At 40.8% G+C, this 20,125-nt stretch overlaps 1 protein-coding gene across 1 annotated transcript in view; it reads right to left on the reverse strand.

Annotated features, from left to right (window-relative positions):
- Window positions 1-4,305: 4,305 nt before the first annotated feature.
- Window positions 4,306-20,125, reverse strand: part of LOC117580922 — a 51,498-nt gene continuing 35,678 nt past the window's right edge. The window contains exons 2-5 of the mRNA XM_034267685.1: window positions 12,617-12,862; window positions 6,372-7,154; window positions 6,046-6,118; window positions 4,306-4,384 (exon numbers count right to left, since the gene is read on the reverse strand). Coding sequence (XP_034123576.1) covers window positions 4,306-4,384; window positions 6,046-6,118; window positions 6,372-7,154; window positions 12,617-12,862 — 1,181 coding nt within the window. The remainder of the gene's footprint in view (window positions 4,385-6,045; window positions 6,119-6,371; window positions 7,155-12,616; window positions 12,863-20,125) is intronic.

Below are 20,125 nucleotides of genomic sequence, written 5' to 3' on the forward strand. Positions count from 1 at the left end.
CCTTGGTTCCTTGGCGCTTGTCGTCCGCGTCACGTTCGTTTATGTTCACAATTGAGGACGTTTGAGGCGCAAGGCAGCTCGTTTCAAGTCCGGCAGCGCTCAAAAATGTTGCTGGCAAGCATGGTGCAATTATATAAGGTGGTTTCGTCGGTTGCCCAATCGCTTGGTTTCGCACCCCTGGCGTTCCTGTGCTTGCATGTCGACGTGAAAGTTTGTGCACAAAATGATTTTTCAGTTTTAGCAGCAAGAAAAATACAATTTATTTTAGAATTAAAATAATATCTATGAAAAAATAACGACTACTCTCAAGAAGTAAATTATAAAAAATCAAAATAAAAAAACAACTTCAACACTTTTTTTCTTGCAATGGGCACTATTAAACGCCATGCCATCAAGTTTTAATCAGCAGACTCTATTGTACTTTCACTCACACTTACCACGCAGAACCCTCTCACTCGCACTTATTGACAGCATTGTTAGGGGTGACGTTTTGCCGACGGGACCACCCTATATAAGTGCATCATTCTCGCAACAAGCGCGTGTTGCTGGGATAAAACGAGGTATGGTCCACAGGCAAAACGCCCAGGAGAACACAAGGCAGGCTAGCATAAACGCACCCCAACTGTTAACATGCTCTGAATGTAAGCCAATGACATATTGGAGTCTAAGGTGAGGTGGCATGAGCAAACAACAACAGAAACCTGTGGCGGCGGCTAACAGGAACGATTTGTCAAGATACTTGAGAAAGAGCGGAGCTTACAGCGAAAGAGCGCAGGCAACAGCGAGAGAGAGAGAGAGTCGAAAATTCTCTCGGCTCTCTTTAAAACTGTTAGCAACATAAGATGTTCAGCCACATGTGGCAGAGAAGTATTTTTAGGTCCCCAGCAACAGTTTTAGGTCCCAAGAAACATTTGTGGGCTTGTCAAGCAATGGACGGCGTATAACAGTTTCTGGTACACATTGTTCCAACATTGAACGAATATTACAGATATACATATGTACATTTGTATATATGCATGGACACGTACATATGTACATACATATATATCTTCGCAAGTGTAACCTCAGTTTAAAAGCTACGCAACTGAATTTATAATCACTATCGGATTGTACAGCTGACGTTAGAAAATCCAGTCGAGGGAAGTCCTTGCAGTTTAGCTTTTAAAATGTTTTTATCCCTAGAAAACTCTTTTGTTTGCCAATTGTTTATGTAACCATTTACATTACCCTTGAATCCAATTCGCACCCTTCGACAGAAAAATGTTCTCTTTGCTAATTATTTTAAGAGAGTGCACAAAAAAAAAGAGTGAATGCATGTCAAGTCTGGTATAATTTTTATGTTATGACATTTATGGCACAAACTCTTATACAAGTGTATGGCCGTTGGGTTGCAAAATCAGATAGAAGTGTTTTCTTTCCCTTTTCTTTCTTTACGGAAATCTTGCGTGGGTCTGCCAGTCCATTTAAAATTTGCATATTGAGATTTTGTATGTTAAAAACATATTTTGGTATGTACGTACATACTACGTATTTCGAAAAAAGTCCCTATGGAAGAGCATGTGACATCCATAGGGGTAAAGACAGCGCTGCAACCCATAAATAATGTTTTCAACTTTTCAGCGGGCGGATACGTGCTGGCGCTGGCTTTAACGCTGGACATTTATCATAGGCTGCGCAGGCGCAGAGACTGCGTCAGCAGCAGCAGAGTGGGGGATGAAAAAAGAACAGCATCATGGCAGGAATGGGGAATGTGTCCGAAGATATGGAGGGTGCACAATAAAATCGACTCGTGGTAGCTTTCTCCAAATATTGAATTATATCTTTGACATATGTACATACATAAAAATGTACATATTCTCAGTCTTTCGGGGCAACAACTTGTCTGCTTCATCGTTAGCTGGTATCGGGCTATCGCTGGTATCGAGGTTAGGAAAATCTTCTGGTAATTAAACAATTGAATTCAATCAGGCGAAACTATGAGCCCGGAAACTGCGATGATGACTGCAAAGGGTACAATCCTCAATAATCAAAATTAAAATCAGCATTACGAAAGCGAAGAATACCTAAGCAGAAAACCATAATTAATAAAGAAATAAACAGCACGCTGATGAACATCTCGGAACATCTCTACATACAGATCGGTCTCTCGAATGACCCATCTCAGACCCCACATCAGTTGGGTGTCTTTCTGCTGTCTGGGGCTGGGTATGGCCTGTGGGTCAACTCATATCGACGGTTCTTTCTGACCGTCCTCTCCACTCCCTTCCGATCTGAGCCATTTGTTTGCTGTGTGCTAAACTCCAGGGGTACTCTGGAGTCTTTAATGGAGTGCCTGATCCAGGGAGCCGACGGATACGAGAATTTACACATACATACATATGTATGGATGTGTCTCTATAGTGAGCGACACACATATATATGTATATGAACATATGTAGATGTAGACATACATAAATACATACATAATACATACATATGTGTATACACATGTACATATGTGTACAGTTTGAATTAAGTGATACACATAAACGTTCGCCCGGCGTCTCCTCGGGTAGTGTTGTATCTGCGGCTCTGTTTAATGATTGCTTTCAATTAATTTTCTGTCCATGTGAGTTTCTGTTTTCTCACAAGCAAACAAACGAGCGCAGCACCGGTGCCCCTCGCTCACTCAATCTATCGGGAGACCTTTCGAGCAAGCCCAGTGTGCGAGTGCGAGGGCGTTGGACAGGGTTGAGGGGATGGAGGGGATCGATTGAGTCAGCACCGAACTCAGTTTCGAGCGCCTTTTAAGTGTTTACGCTTGTGTTCTTAATTTCCACTCTACATCTTCAACTGTCGGCAATCATCATCGTACTCTTCTACCTCTCACAGTTCTTAGTTCACTTGCGACTTCCAATTGTTATACCCGGTACTCGAAGAGTTAATAGGGTATATTGTATTTGTGCGGAAGAAATGTAACACACATAATGAAGCGTTTCCGACACCACATAGTATATACATACATTTTTTATCAGTATCAATAGCCGAGTCGATCTAGTCATGTTTGTCTGTCCGTCCGTCTGGTCGTCCTTGTGAGCGCCTAGTACTTAGAAACTAAAAAGATAGGGCAACCAAGACCTGTATGCTCACACTGTTACAAGTGCATTTCAAAATTTTGAAAATTAAAGGAAACTAACTCCATTTCCTAGGGAAGGACTACATATGTACATATATGTATCTATCAAATCTTTGGATCAGATTGGATCATTATTATAGCCAGAATGAAGATTTTAATTTGCAGTAGTTACCCGTCCACCATACCTTTTTTTATTTTTAGCAAATTCTCTCATTTCACACTAGTGGTGGGGGGATGTAAAACAGCGTGTTGGCGTGAGAAGAAATGTAGATGTAGAAAAACAGTAAAAAGGAGCGAGAAACTCAACGTGGAGGCCAACGCCTGCAGTACCAATTACATACATACATATGTATGTAACATATGCAAATATGTATGTATGTACAGCAAGTTCTGTACAAATATGTATGTATGTATGTAACAGATGCAAATATGTACATATGTATATTTCTTCAGCAAAATCTTTCATTCACGCGTACATTCGCCCTGACTTACGTCGGTCACAATCTTCCCGCCCATTATATTTTTTAATGGTTCGATTGTTTATAGGAAGTATTGTGTTTAATAAAAAGATCCATAAGCACTTTAGCAGCTCCTCAGACCACTTGATTTAATTTTGACCAAGCTAACAGCTGAATGTTCATTTCTATACGTATGGTTGAAGTGACGTGTTCTTGCCACAAGCGAAGGATAGGAGACGTGGCATATTCTATTAAAGTCGGGATCCTGAAGGTTTTAACAACTAAAGCCGGATTGGAATTGGCAATTTCATGCTTTAAAAGTTCTGGGATGCAATTTTTATGGCACATTCGTGAGCTTATTGCCCTCCCCCGTGTTCCATGACTCGGCCACCGCCCACATTCGAGTGTATTTATGTACATATGTCCTGTGTTCGGTGTCTGTGTGTGGAGTGTGGAACATGTGGTATTTGCTATTATCATAAGTGTATGTCCGTCTAAGTAGCTGCGCATGACGACTGTCAACGACATATGTTTGCTCTGCTCTGCTCTGCTCCATATAATGGTTCAAACTCATCCCTTCCCATGGATGGCTCGGATGAATGCATATCTGTTTGGCAGTATGTTAAGTCTCCCGCACTTTCATATACATATGTATGTACATATGTATGTATGTACATACATGGTTGTGTCCGTGGTCCTTGCCCATGTCTTTTCGATAACCGCCTGCTGCAGTTAGCGGTCAATCGACTGCAGCGTGCCAACAGAGTTATCTACGGCAGTCCTAAAGCTTTCAACATCAAAGGAATCGGGCCTGTTAAAGGGTTGGTTTCATTTTTAGAAAATCGTTCATTCTCCATACATATGTATGTACATGTATTTTAATTTTCTGACCTACCGCTCAGCTCCTTTAGAGAACAAAGCGCAGAAAATTTCTTTGTCTCATATTTTTTTAGAATTAATCCCATAATGAATATTTAAATACTTAAAGAAAAAGCTATTCAATCTTACGTTATACGTATTTAAAAAAATATGATACGGTCATTATCACATCCCTTCAAACTGGATGAAGCTTTCAAAAATCTTTTTGATAATTACGAAACATTTCATATAAAGAGATGATTTGATATCCTTAAAATATTTCTGTCATGTACGTTTTCGTTGTTTCTTATGGTATATTTTGCAACCAACAACTTTGGTTTTGCTGATCCAAAAAATAAAATAATGAAGTAAACGAAATAAACGATTCTTTCATAATTGTGTATCCGCTGTTACTGCTGGTCACTGCCATCATTAGTTAAAACATTAGCGTCTGTGTTGCGGCTAGACCCAGAGACACAGACCTCCACCAATGTGCTGCATCCTGCTCACATCCGGCTGAATGGAGACCCCCTCAGACATCCTCCCGAAAAAGGGGGAAGAAGTCACAGCACCGGTCAGGAAATGAAGAGGCGACCGAAAGGTAACGGTTAAACCTGTAAAACCACGTAACCTCAGAGTGAGTTCTTTAATTATGATGCAAGAGACAGAGCAAGTACAGGAGCATCAGGTGGCTGGTGGTAGGCAGCCGGAGGCATCTGTCTGGCTAGTAACTGGAAAGAGGAGGCGGTCCTACCCCCAAAGAACAGCACCATTGCAGTCGTAGATGTGGGGGTGAACCCTTTCCCTGGGTAAAGGAGCATACAAAATACGAGGCAAAAGCCGCTTATGCAACCGCATAATGCTACGGAAATCTTTGGCCAGCAATATAAGAGGAACCACACACAGGGGGAGAAGTTTCGGAAGCAACAGAAGGAAGAGTGGAAGGAGTGACAGAAAATGTGGCGGACACAAAAAAGAGCGTCTCCGGTGGCAGAAACTTTTAAGTTTGGGACTGTGGCTTACCATCTCCTTGTGCTCCTCTCGCTGTTGCTCCGCCTGGCAAGGATTACAAGGCTGATGCACTCGCACATGAGATACGAGAAGCAAACAGACTCCTGCAAGAGACAAACAAACAAACAGGCGTCCAGACGACGATGGACGATGTGAAACCATTTTGCGGATTTAATTGCCGCTAACATGGGACACCTCTTACTACCCCACCACCAGCACCAGCTTTCGGATCCTAGGTCTCGGATGCAGGTTCTGGCTGTCGCTGATGTAATGGTAGCCTCAAACGATGCATACCCAGAGACCGCACGCAGATTAGAGGACAAGCGTTGAAATAGTGGGGGCTCCGGCTTCTCCTGGATTTGTCTCCAACTCCCAGTACCGATTAACTGTCTCCAATTCCAGAAGGACTGCAGCGCAATCCAACATCCAACGAAAGGCCAGATTTAGAGGATTATCAATTCAGAAAAGAGACACAGGCTTCTTTAACATATTTGCACAATATATATTTCTATGAAAAAAATGCCATCGATATCCGAATGATTCTTAGAAACAAGTATTCCTTTCCCATTAAGAAATAGATAAATAGATTCATTTATCACTTACCCCTGCGTGTCGACTGGCGAATGAGTTTTAAACTGCTGATCCGTTGATCGTAAGTTATTGCTGATAATATAATCTACAAGAAAGATCGGCAGTTAGACATCATTCATGCGACATAACTGTAGCGGTTTTCCACCAAGCTTTTGAAAACATTTACATCCCTAACAGCCAGTTCAGGTCATAAGCTGTCTGTTAAGACTTTTTCGAGCCAACGCGAAGCTTTCGAGATTGCGGAATCGACAGAAACACAGGGAATTTCAGGGAAAAAAGCTTGGCACAAAAAGCTTACAGGCAGAAATTTCCTGAATTGCTTGTGTCACGGCACTTACTCTTCTGAAGCTTGACGGTTGGGATGAATTCCTCGTGTTTTTGGTCCCCTTTTTCCTCATATTTGAGCCTGTAGTCCGAGTGCTTGCGCAAAGACATTAGCAGTGACTGCGTGCGCGGTGGTATCTCTGGCGGGCCCGGATCTTGCGGTGGTTCTGACTCCCCGCTGATGCCGGAAAAATCGTCAAAGTCTCCCTCGCCATTTCCATCGGCGTCACCACTGACGCCGCTCACCTGGTTCGGGTGCGAATGCTGCGCCTGGCTATGACTTTGACTCGGATGTCGCTGTCGCAATGAATCGCTGCGATTGACGGACAAGGCCGATGCACCACTGCTGGAGCTGGTCATGCCACTCAAGCGATTCAGCGTACTGCGTGCCGCTCCGCTGCTCCGGGGGCTCCGACTGCGGCTTGAGGCAGCCGTCGAAGAGGAGGCCGAGGCGGGCAACAGGACCGTGCCTGTGGACTCATCGTCCGCCGTGAATTTGTCGCTTAAGAAGGGATTTGTACTGCGTGGTATAGCAACGGCTGTAGATGCAGCTGCAGCTGTATCTGTTGCTGTCGAAGTGGCACTGCTGCTGGGAAATAGGCCTAGATTGGCATTGGATTGATATTCGCTGGTCGACACGGTGGCTAGCTCTAGTGGCGAGCCCGTCGTGCCTTGATGCGGTTGGGCGTAGGTCACTGCCTGACCAGGGACTGCCGTCACGGGGCCTCCCCCTCCCAATCGACGGTCTCGCTGTCTTAAATACTCCGGCTTGCAGTCCGAATTGTAGTGTTCCATGCCTGCAACAGTAAGAGAAACATAAATTAGTACTAATATAAGACTACTATTACACTATTACTGCTATTACTGCATGCACTTTGCGGATTCGGAAAATACATACACGTATGTGCAGTGGCGAGCATTTGTGGATACTCATTTACCACTTTTCAGTTCAAACGCCTGTAAAATCTGTAAAAATTATTCAATTCTTCTAATTCTTTTTTTAATAGCTGCTTTAGGTATTTAAAAATAAAACAAAATAATAATTAAAACTAAAAAATATCGGCTTCATTAAAAGTTTTAGTTTTTTTTTTTAAAGTCAATGTATACACTTTTGCACGTTGCCAATTTTTTGAATTCATAAATTTTCCAAAATGTTTTGTGCAAATGCCCTTAGCATTTCATTTCATCACACTCAGAATATGCTTAGGTATATTCTCGACTAAATTTTTAACATCCTCGCCAGATATTATGTCCCACTTGGTTTGTATACGCCCCTAAAGACCATGCATTCCCTTTGGTGCGGATTCATACATTCGTTTTTAAAGAAAATCACCTAGATTTTTAATGGGATTTAGATATATTCGTTGAGTAGACTACTAGATTAGATGAAAACTCTCATTGTTGCGAAAATTTATCACGATTTTAGCCCATTTTTTCGGGTTCCCGTTCTGCTGGCAAGTGATATCCAGTATGGGGTAGCACAATTAAAATCTTCAAAATTTAAAATTTGCCAAATTGGATTATCTAATATTCTTTATTCATCATTCCATCGATTTTAGCCAATGGGTTACCATTTCCTCCAAGTGAAGCAGCCCCACACGATCAGCCTTCTCCTGCATGTTTTGTCGTTTCCTTGACCTGATGCTTTTTCAGTCTTTTATGTGGGTGGTCCCAGTAGTACTGCTTGTTGTCAGACTAAATGTAGTTTATTTTAGTCTCAGTTGATTAACATAATTTCCTTGGTTCATTTAAGACGATTCGCAAAATTTGTTTATGAAGGCAGACTTTTTCTGCTTAGCTGCCGCAATGAGGCCGAACCGGGAAAAGTACTTTCCTTGCTTACGGGCTGACGGGATTGTTTCCCCATTGGCTTAAATCGATGGAATGATGAATATAGAATATTAGATTAGCCTTTTGGAAACCAATTTGGCAAATTTTAAGTTTTGAAGATTTTGAATGTGCTAAGCCCATACTGGATATCACTTGTCAGAAGAAAGGGAACCCGAAAAATCGTGATAAATTGTCACAATAATGACAGTTTTCACCTAATGTAGTAGTTTACTCAACGAATATATTTAAATCCCATTAAAAATCTACGTGATTTTCTTTAAAAATGAATGGTAAAGTATGTATCCGCATCAAAGGGAATGCATGATCTTTAGGTGCGTATACAAACCAAGAGGGACATAATATCTGGCGAGGACATTAAAAATGTAGTCGAGAATATACCTAAGAATATTCTGAGTGGGATAAATGCTAAGGTCTTCGCACAAAACATTTTGAAAAATGTATCAATTTAAAAAATTGGAAACGTGCAAAAGTGGATACATTCTTCTTTAACAAAAAACGAGAAGGGACGTGTGAGACGCTTCTTACGCGTCACAACTTTTATACCCGGCACTCAGGACTACATCTAGATGTAGAAGACATCACCAACCACTAGATATCGTTCACATTACAGAACACAAAGTAAAACGCCTACTAAATAAAATGCATCAAAAATATTGGATCCGTTAATCGTATTTTCCAATTTATGAGATATTTAAAACAGCAATAAAATTGGTACTTTTTCCATGCACATTCTGTGAAATAATGACCGCTAGATTTCACAGCAGATTTTTCGAAAGTTGCGCCATCTATGAAAATTTCTTGTACGCAACTTTGATGGTTCAATGGTCTGGACATTCTGTGAAATAATGACCGCTAGGTTTCACAGCAGATTTTTCGAAAGTGGCGCCATCTATGAAAATTTCTTATACGCAACTTTGATGGTCACTCTTTTTCTAATACAGAGCGTTAAAAACCTAGTCTTGGTTTTAACTTTTAAAAATTAGCTTTTGGCCACTGTTCAACAGTTCAGAATCAAAATCTCGAAATAAAAAGCTGCTGTTCGGCCGAGTCGGAATTCAAATCAATTTAATCTCTTCTTCTTTTCAATTTCGATATTCACCTATTAAATGCATATTCTTCCTCTTTCTCTATCGTATTCACATATCACATGTATGTTCTATAGCAACAAGCTTCTGTCAGTAGCTTAATGCTACAAAGTCATCTACATCTACAACACTTCTCACACCAACACGCTCGCCGCCCTTCCCTAGACCAACATACTGCTGACTTGCGGTAGAGGCAGAGGCAGCGCCCTCACACAAAAAAAAAAACAAATATAAGCTGCGGGACGGGGTGGGTTAAAAGTAGGAAGAGTCAGCGCCAGGGGGAGGGCAGAGGCAGGGGCCGAGTGAAGCAGAAGCAGAGTGTGAATGAGAGAATGTAAAAAGAGCAACAAAAGCTGCGGGACAGGGTGGGTTTAGCCAGTGCAAATTAATTTCTTCATTGTGGCTATAATAATGATCCAATCGGATCCCAATTTGGTGATCTGATAGATATGGCCATTTCCTACGGAATGGCGTTTTCTTTTATCTTCAACATTTTAGATTTGGGAGGTTTTCGCCCTTTTGCGGGGGCGGAAGGGGGCGTGGCTTATTTTAGAAATACACTGTGTGTTTCAGTGTGAGCATACAGCAGTCCGGAGCCAAAATTTGGTGGCTCTAGCTCTTATAGTCTCTGAGAACGAGCCGACAAACAAGACGGACAGACGGACAGACAGACATGGCTCTATCGACTCGGCTATTGATGCTGATCAAGAATATATATACTTTATGGGGTCGGAAACGCTTCCTTCTGTGCGTTACATACAACCGTTAGTCGCACAAACACAATATACCCTATTTACTCTTCGAGTACCGGGTATAATAAAAACTAAGAATGAAGCCGATATTTTTTTGTCTAAATTATTTTTTTGTTTCATTGTCAAATAACTAAAGAAGCTACTAATAAAAGAATTAGAAGTATTTGATTATTTTGTACAGATTTTACAGGCGTTTGAACTGAAAAGTGGTAACCAGGTATCCACAAATGCTCGCCACTGTATGTATGTGCGTTACATACAGGTGTGTATTTATGTACGTTACCTACATGTATGTATGTATGTACGTTATATACATGGATATTTACATAAATATGTACGGAAAGTATTTTAGCCGGTAACCTCAATGGCTCTGCCATTCGTGAAATTTAACTGACCTTTCTTCGTATTTAAAAAAAGACGTGCATAGATTTTTAAAAATTGAGAACCATAAGATAATCGTACTTTTACATTTGACTTCCTTGTATACTTTTGGACATACAATAACTGAACTTCAATGCACAGACATTGTTATGTGTTTCCACTTCATTATAGCTGTACGATTGTACACGATCTTACCCAATCAGCACATTTACTCTTTCATTCATTTTTCAAGTTTCAAATTAATCGACAAACGGCTCAAAGAATCTCTTGCTTTTATTTTAGAAGATCCTTTGTCGTTCTCAAAACTAGGGACAGGTATTGCCGATTAAATATAATAGAAATTTAAATCCTTTTTTGCTATTTTCTCCTTCACTGAGCTCAACATTGCAAACAACTATGAACTTCCAAATCTCAGGTTTCATCCTGAAAACTTAAATTGCAAAGACAGTGCACAAAAGTGCACATTTCAATGCAAAGCATATAACAAGAACATTTTTTTCCTAATTCGTATGGTGCCAAGAGGGTTCACTCTTTTTGTAAGCCTCTTTAAAAACTAATTTTCGTTCCAAATTTATACTGGTCATACTACATCAAATTCGCAAGAAATAATTGTTGTATTACATAACAGAGCTTGAATCTCGCTAGCTAACACCTCTGTTAAAGAGCTGATAACTTAACCGTGGTAGGCTCCGTTAAATTTTGGATCAATGTTTTTTGGATCCATCACGGTTAAAAATATATTATTTCAGGTACTTTTGAAAAATGGTCTTTGGCCAGAAAAAGTGGTCACATTCCCAATAGTGCACTGATTCGTATGGATGCCGTATTCGCACACAAACGCAAAAGTGGCGCGTAAATGTATGCGTGCAGAGCCCTGCATACATACGAATATCTGCCTCAAAGCATTGGGAGGCCGACGTGGAAAAGTGATCCCAAAATCAATAGATGCAAGAGGAGCGTGACAGCAGTTGGCTTCTAGGAGGGTTCGAACCAGTTCGACCGGTTGTGGCGGAATGTCAATGTTATCAGTGGTTCGCAGAAAAGACATTAGTGGTCGAGAACAACCAGGTTTAGGGCCATTCTATGCCGAAATGAGGGAGGAACCTGTGAGCTTATTGAATTCCTTCAGGTTTTTTTTCGGATCATGATAATATTCTGAGTGCATTTTGCTCTTTTTGTTACTTAGGAATCTTCTTTTTCTCTTTAAACACGCCAAAAACTATTACCCATAACCAAAGACAATATATGAATAATATGAAAATGCGTAACGCACAACAATTATTCTGCCAGGACCTAGCGCTGGAATCAGGGTTTCAACAAATGTATGTGTGTATGTATTCTAGATCTGCTTACATTTATAGGTTTTTTTACAGTGCTTTCGAAATGCATGAAATTTACATACATATGCACAGAAGTTACGGCAGGGGGAATAAAGTAGATGATAATTTCTATTTCAAGTAATACAAATTAAGAAAAAAATAAATACATATACAGAGAATAAACCTTCTTTTTCCAACCAGTCAATAAATCATTTTTGAAGAAGAAGAAATTTCATGAAAATGTTTTTGTCTCAAAAATTGTCTTCTTGGCTTGTGCGTACTCACACATGCAAGCGCCTTCTATTTTTAGATTTCTAAGCTATCATATGTGAACGACCGAGACAGGCTCATCCAAATCTTGCTTGCAGGTTGCAGTTCCAAAGTACCCCAGCGACGCACACTGCATGAGGCAGAGTGTACGAGCGAGAAAGAATGACAAAAAAAGGCAAGCATCAGTAAAGCTGCGGGACGCCTCTGCAAATGAATTTCTTCATTCTGCTATAATGATGATAAAATCAAATCCCAATTCGGTGATCTGATAGATATAGTTATTCCCGACGGAATTTAAATTTCCCTTATCTTCAAAATGGTGGATACAGCAGATTTTCGTCCTTTATGGGGGCGGGGATAATTTTTAAAATTTATTTTTATCAGTGTGATATCACATCAGTTTAGAGGAAAATTCGACGCTAGCCCTTATAGTCTCTGAGTCCCGACAAACAAGACGGACAGACAGACATGTCTGTATTGACTTGGCTATTGATGCTGATCAATAATATATATACCTCATGGAGTCTGAAACGTTTCGTTCTGTTACGAAAATACGATATACCCTATTTATTCTTCGAGTACCGGTGGGCGTTGTACTTACTTGCCAACTGCTGGCTTTGGAGAAGCAACTGGGCCAAAAGCTGCGTATCAAACGTTGCGGGCTGGGCCGTGTTCTGGTATTCGTCGTCACTGCTGCTTCCATAGCCGTGGCCGTGGCGATGGCTGTGCCACTCAGCAGATCGTTGTCGCCGCATCTGATCGCAGCCGCCGTATAAATACTCGCTGCTTGCTGCACTTGCACTGGAGATGACGCTTCCGGCGCGTTTACGGTCAATTGTGTCTGGATCTTCTCGGATTCAACTTCAGTTGAATTATGAACGTAATTTTTGCCAAAAAATGTATCTTCATTTGTTTCTACCAGGAGCTGATGCAGCTTCTGATCCAGTACTCCTGCTTTAGTGTCTGTGCCCATTAACACATTGCTCTAGCGTCCGGCTGGGCGGCTCCGCATCAGTCCTTGTTCTCCGGACGGGACAAGACGGTACGTTACTGACAAGACCCCGAAGTTACTGAAGTTCTTAACCAAATTAACGCTGCAACGATAAAAACGACAAAGTGTCAGACAGCATGAGCCAGTCGAGTCCTGTGCGTCTATAAATGGATGGGTAGGCTGCTACTACTACAAGGGGGTAAAACGGCCGTAGTACACCTCCAAGAAATAAAGCCATAAATGCACGAAAATACAAATAAATAGCAGTCGGCTCAGAGCAACGAATGTAGCTCACAATCCAACCGCCCCCGGTACTTTCCCGGTACCAAGCAGGCGTTCAAGGGCCATGTGAATCCGTTTGGATTCTATTGCCTGTTGTGCTAGGCAGCGTTTACATGCGGAATCCGGAGTTCGGACCGACATTCGTACATTTTGATTAAGATAAGCGAGAATTCGAATGCGAGTAGGGCCAGGTACAGGGACAAGTGGATCATTACTGCCACAATCCTTAACTCCACGGTTGAAACTCTGTATTTTCCAACATCTTTCTATAGGGGTAAATAGGGTATGTTTTTTGAATTTGTGGTCGAAAGTAGATGCATTTAACGCACAGAAGGAAACGTTTCCGACCCCATAATGTATATATTCTCTTGATCAGCATCAATAGCCGAGTCGATATAGCCATGTCTGTCTCTCTCCTCGTCTGTTCTTCTTTCCGTCCGTCCGTCCGTCTGTCAGTCCTGATGAGCGTCTCTCTGAGTACAGACTATAAGAACTAGATCAACCAAGTTTTTAATCCAGACTTCTGTAAAATCGAACCGTTTCAAGTGTATTTCAAAATTTCACCCCGCTTCCTTGCGCACCCACTAAAAGCGCAAATCTTTGACATCTACAATTATGAAAATAGAAGAAAATAAAAGAGAGTTTCAAGGAGAGGGGCCATATATATCAGATCACCAAATTGAGATCGGCTAAGATCATTATTATAGCCAGAATGAAGAAAATCATTTGCAGTGTCTTCGAGCACCCACCCCCTGGAGCAGCGTTGCTTATGATTATGCAGTGTGTTGCTCTGGTGAAGGATGACGAGCTAAAAGGACATGTTGGTGTGAGAAGTGATGTAGATAAAAGATTTTAAAAACTGTAAAATTCAACAAATCAAAAGGTTACATATGTATATACTCATGTATATATCTATCAGACTAAGGTACATATGAATGTACATATATGCATACATACATATATACTGACTGAGTACCGGGTATAAAAGTTTGACGCGTACGAAGCGTCTCGAAAACTTTCCTACTCGTCTTTTTTTTCGGCCTTTCCAACAGCAGGTGCAGCAAATGTCGATATTTGCATAAGTATGTTTTAAAAGTGCTCATGCGACACAAAAAAATATAGGAATATCCAGACGCAGTTTGAATATTATATATTTATTGTAAATTTAAAAATAATTAAATTTTCAGATCGTCACAATAGGGAGCGGCGTTGCTGGTGTTATGGATCATCCCAGCGAATCACTCCCGATCGAGGAGGAAGTGTCGCCTCTCAAGTTTTGTATATTCACGCAGATGTCAATAATGCGTCCTGCGCACCGAGGGCTTCTACTGAATCAATTGCATTCTAAACTAGACAGAACCGAAATGAATGATACAGCAATTCGGGTTTGGTAGCATGATGGTTTTTGGCCACCCCACCCGTGTGGCTACGCCCAAATGCAATGCGAACATTTGTCAGCATCAACTGCGAGGAAAATTTGCTTACGAATTAAGAAAAGTATTACATGTGTGCCTGGAAAAATATTGCATAAAGTGGGGGTCAATAGGACTGCTGCCGGTTGGTGTTGTGGTGCTTGATTAGTGCTAGGAGGTGTACGCAATTATTTTGCTTTCTCCATTTTAACAATTGGGATAAGGAGAAACAAAAGTGAGCGGCAAATGGGGAAATGGGTAAATAAGTAAATGAATGAATAAATGGACAAGTCAGCCCAACCCATTCCTAATCTTCAAATCTCATTTGCAGGGGTATGAAAAGTGGGTCATTTAAACTTAGCTATGAGGCGAGGAGGCGTTTGGAAGTTTAATATGCATTCCCAAGTACGAGAACAAAATGGCACAAGGAGCCAAAGAATTGTGTGTTGACTCGAGATTTAGCGCCCTAAAAGTACGTAATGAAATGTTCTTTTACGCATTTTCCCCAAAACTTTTCCCGAACCACAGTCCCTCCTCGTGCCTTCTTTGCCGCAAGAGCTTTGACAGCTCGACGCAGCTCTTTCATCAGACGCCCCCTTCAATAAATTCTCGTCTAAGAATTTCAATTCAGAAATTACCTCAAAGAGATAATCATAGGGGGAACCTAGACGATGCAGAGAGTTGCTACTTTCCTAAAAACAGGTTCCTTCTTTACGGAAACGTATTTGAAACCTTTTCTCGGACGTCTCTAAACTCCTATTTACCCGTCTATTGGAATGTCTGGACTTAACATTGGTTTTGCTCTAGCTCTTACGGACAGACAGACATGACTCGATGGCCGATTCTTGACATGGTGCTGATCGAAACTGTATACATACTACTTTATGGGGCTGGAAATGGCTCTTTGGGTGTTCCACACACACAAAATTAATATGTCCCCAAAATCGTGGAGTACCGGGTACAAAAACCTGTCTCTCGTTTCGTCTTCCGATTCAACCACGGAATTGTCTGCTCCTCATGTCTTCTCACGTGGGGAGTAAAAAGAACAGCTACTGCAACTTAAGTCCCACACATGAATTAAAAAATCGAGCCCACAGATCCTTTTTACTCTTCGAGTACCGGGTATAAAAAGTAAGAAAAGATCTGGTAGTTTAATCGAAAATGCATTTGCGATTTGCCAAGAATGCATATGGTTCGCCAAATGTCCATTGTTGCCAAAAGAGCGAAAATTATAAATAATTATTTGATTAATTTCAGTTAAATTATTATTATATTATAACTTAGTTATAAATTATAACTAACTAATATTTATTATAACTCTCTTCTGCGCACAGTTGTTTCTTCCATTTTTCACTTTTCACTATAGAAATAATTGTAAACTATATTTTCCTGAAGTGTCTACCAGCTGTTCTCTCAGTCCACTGTCAGTCACACGTTCTTTCCAACGATATACGGATACAAATCTTTGATTTCCGTTTACTTTTCTGGAAACTCAACAAACGAGACAACAAACAAAAAACGAGCTTCTAACTGAACTGGTTCATTCATCCTAAGAGTAAAGAAATGTATTAGAATATATTAAGCCACAGAATCATTAAAAATCTGCATAAAGTTTTAAAAATTCACTGGATAGTGGAATTAATAGAATTTAGAAGCTTTAATGATAATCCGAATGAAAGAATGGTAATGCAAATTTCTTTTGGCCTTTATCCAAAGGAGTTAGGACTGTCTTTCATATGGCTGCTGCCTGCAGGAATTGGACCAGGACACACGTCGGACAGTAGGTCGCTAGAGATGATTGCCTAAAGCAAACATAGACAGGGTCGCAAACACCGCTTCCACTGCACTAGCCCGAGATCCAGTAGATGATTGCTGCTGAGGACAGCCCAGAATGTTGCTCACGTTATAGCAACAGCAACGGAGCGAGTGGAAGATTCGTGAGAGGATGTGGAGGGCGTGGAGGGCTTCAAGGCTTACCAACAAAAGGATGGATAGATGTGGATGAATGGATGGCCTGTCCTTTCTTGGGTCATCGGCATGGGCATGCAAGTACACTAGTATACATGAATGTGTTAAAAGAAACGTGCTGTACGCGGAGCTGATGGCAGGTGGCGCATACGTAATGCATTCAGGTAGAATGCATATGTGTGCACTCAGAGTGCCACATATGTAGATACGGACTCGCACACCTACATGAAGGAAAGAGACAGACAGAGAACGTGTGTGAACAGTCTCTTGATTGTGTTATTATTATTGTTTCAAGTGTTGCTTTCTCTTCCCTCTTGTTTATCCGCATCCATTGTACATACATACATTTGTACATATCTGTATATGTAACTGCCGCTGTGATGTGCCAAAGGGCATGTGGCAGGGGCCACGTGACGCGAGACTTGTGGCACGGGCGTTCACAGTGGTTACAATGGTTAAATCCATTGTGCGTCAGTGGACAGCCCAACTCGAGTGGAAGTGATTTCCCAGAAGCTTAGAAAACTGTCATCTCAATTATTTTACAACGATTTTTTTGGCATCACATCAAACTGATTTTTCTGGAGTCCTCGGATCTGATCCAACATATTCATTATCCTGCCGTATCCACTGTGCTACTTTGACAACCCGCTCTACTTGTGGGTCACGTTCCCCGATCCCTGCCCCCTGTTTCTTGTACCCGGTCTAAAAAGATGGAGATGAAGACGACAGATGTAAAGAGAGAGAATGTAAGAAATTTAAAATATTTAAAACTGGAAAAATACGGTCACATTCACATATGTACATATGTATGAATTTACATATGTACACAAAAAGGTGGTAGTAATTTGATATATGTAGGTAAGTTCCCATTAATGGAAATAAAATAATTTCGTATTGGCTCAGATTACTTCGATTCTGTATTTTAGTGGGCGTAGATTAGTCCTATCTTAAGTCTGCCCTTCAATGGATTATTTATGTAAGGAATCGATCATATTCTCATCGCATTACAGATGCATACATCCATATGTACATACATATGTGTGTTTTACGTTTTAGTTTTCCGTTTCTGACCTTTGACTCTGTCAGCCGGGCTCGATTTTTACTTTCCCAAAAACTTTCCAATCTTGTTAAATTCGAGTCCAAGTTATATCGATATATCTACTTATCCTATCTCATTTTTTTCGGGGGTTGTTTCCACTGACCCTTTACTTTGAACCGGGTTAAAATATCCCTAATATTAATTTATTTACTTACACAAATCTTTGATTTCATTGAACCATTGCTTTCCAGTAGAAAACACGGACGGAAAACAGAGCTCTTGGCCACAGGCGAGCAGGCATTTCCTTCAGACACTATTCCACTCCAGGTACTAGTCAGGGATAATTAAACGAATGCGTGCATATTGTGCCTTTATCTGGCAATGCCACACCAACCAAAGCAGCAAAAATCAGCTCTGCCTGGAATATAGGTTAAGTGCAGCAGGATGCTGGTGTCTCAGGATGCATGATTCAGGCTCGAGCCACTGCCAGGTGGTCGTAGAAAAAAAGATAGGTAACCCGCTTCTCCTCTTTCCCTCACGTAACTCATTTTATTCATGAATATAAACCCCATGATGAGGGTGTTAATATTTGTTAGATGTTTGCATGGCTGAAAAGAAAGTCTTACACACCTGAAAGCATTTCGCAGACAGTTACGTATATCAGGTTCAAAATGAATCCAATTTTGACCACTGTTTAAAAAAACAACACTCTGGAAATCAAGCGGAAACATTGAACACTGTGATTTTCCAAAGCTCATTGAAGAAAATGCATCCAAGATTATCCCTATGCACCATAGAATAATAATTATGTATCTGATCTAATAAAGCTAATATTTTGTCTTTATTGGTATCCTACGTTATCTTATTTTATTTTTTGTCTGTTGTGAAGTATGCAGCTGGACTGAAGCGGAATTTTTGTAATGACGATAAAGCGCCAGGATGATTCTTTGCTGTTTCCAGATACAGCTCCGGATCCAAGACCGTGTTCTCTGCTCCACTTCCTGGTGCCTGCTTCTGCTCCTTCTTTTTTGCTCATTAAAAATTTCCCTTCGTATTCCAAAGTTGAATTTAAACTGTTTCTGTTGGCAGTGGCGTGAAGTGCGTATAGTTATTTTAACTGCAACTTTGCAAGAATACACACAGCTATTCAGAGATACAAACACACAGAGAGGGAGAGAGATAAAAAGAAAGAGAGACAGGGAGAGCGAGATACAAAAACAGAGAAAAACGGAAAATATATGTTGAGAGAAACAGGAAACAATGCAACGTGAATAATGAATTAAAAACACAAAGCAACTTTTTTCGCAACATTTACTTCCCTGCCTCCTGCTCCTATCTATATGGGTTCTTGTGATATTATTTTTCCGTCTCCCAGGAAAGTCACTTTAACATAGTTTTATGTTTATGTACATATATAATCTATGATAAATTTCATATCGAATTTTCTTATTTTAATATATACCAGGGTTCGACACCCATACCTCGCGCTTCGCTGTGGCGTTTGTGTGCGAAGACAGCAAACGGTACCCAGAAAGACTTTGATAAAAGTACGAGTCACTGTAACATACGTGTACGTGCGTGGCAGCGATACGGCGGAGCCTTGTCCTATGTGCAATAGATAGGGCCGTGCCGAGGCCTGATATACACCAATGCCTATGCTATAAGTCAGTGAAATTAGGGTCTTATTTTCGATAATATTTCAAAAGAAACTAGTACTTCACTTCAGAAGTTGTGTATCATATTTATTTAGGTTTCCACGTTGTTCCAATGTTTTAAATGCGAGAAAAAGAGGTTAACTATTCTTCTTCTTGCTTCTTAATCGTCACAACTGTTCATACCCGGTACTCAGTAGTACACCTAATCGCTCTTTTAGCTCGCCTCCTTCCCTAGAGCCGCACACTGCAGAGGCAGAGGCCGCACAGTGCAGAAGCAGAGTGTGAATGAGAGAATGTGCAAAAAATCAAATAAAATTCACTGGAAGTTAATTTCTTTATTCTGGCTATAATAATGATCCAATATGATCTCTATTCGGTAATCTGATAAATACCTCCCTCATTCCCTAGGAAATTTAGTTTTCTTTTATTTTCAAAATTGTGGCTGTGGGAGATTTTTGGCCCTTGTGGTCGAGGAAGGGGCGAGGCTCATTTTTTTAGCTTTTATAGTCTCTGAGATCCAGGCGCTCAACAAGACGGACGGACAGGCAGACGTGGCTCTCTCGACTCGGCTATTGATGCTGATCAAGAAGATATATACATATATATATTCTCTGAAATAAATATCTCTCATGGGGTCGGAAAACTTTCCTTCTGTGCGTTACATACATCCGTTATTAACCGCAAACAATTATATACCCTATTTACTCTTCGAGGATTTGGTATAAAAATAACTTTATCAACCTTTACATTGAACATGCAAATC

Source organism: Drosophila guanche, unplaced genomic scaffold (genome assembly GCF_900245975.1).
Source record: "Drosophila guanche unplaced genomic scaffold, DGUA_6, whole genome shotgun sequence".
NCBI lineage: Eukaryota > Metazoa > Arthropoda > Insecta > Diptera > Drosophilidae > Drosophila > Drosophila guanche.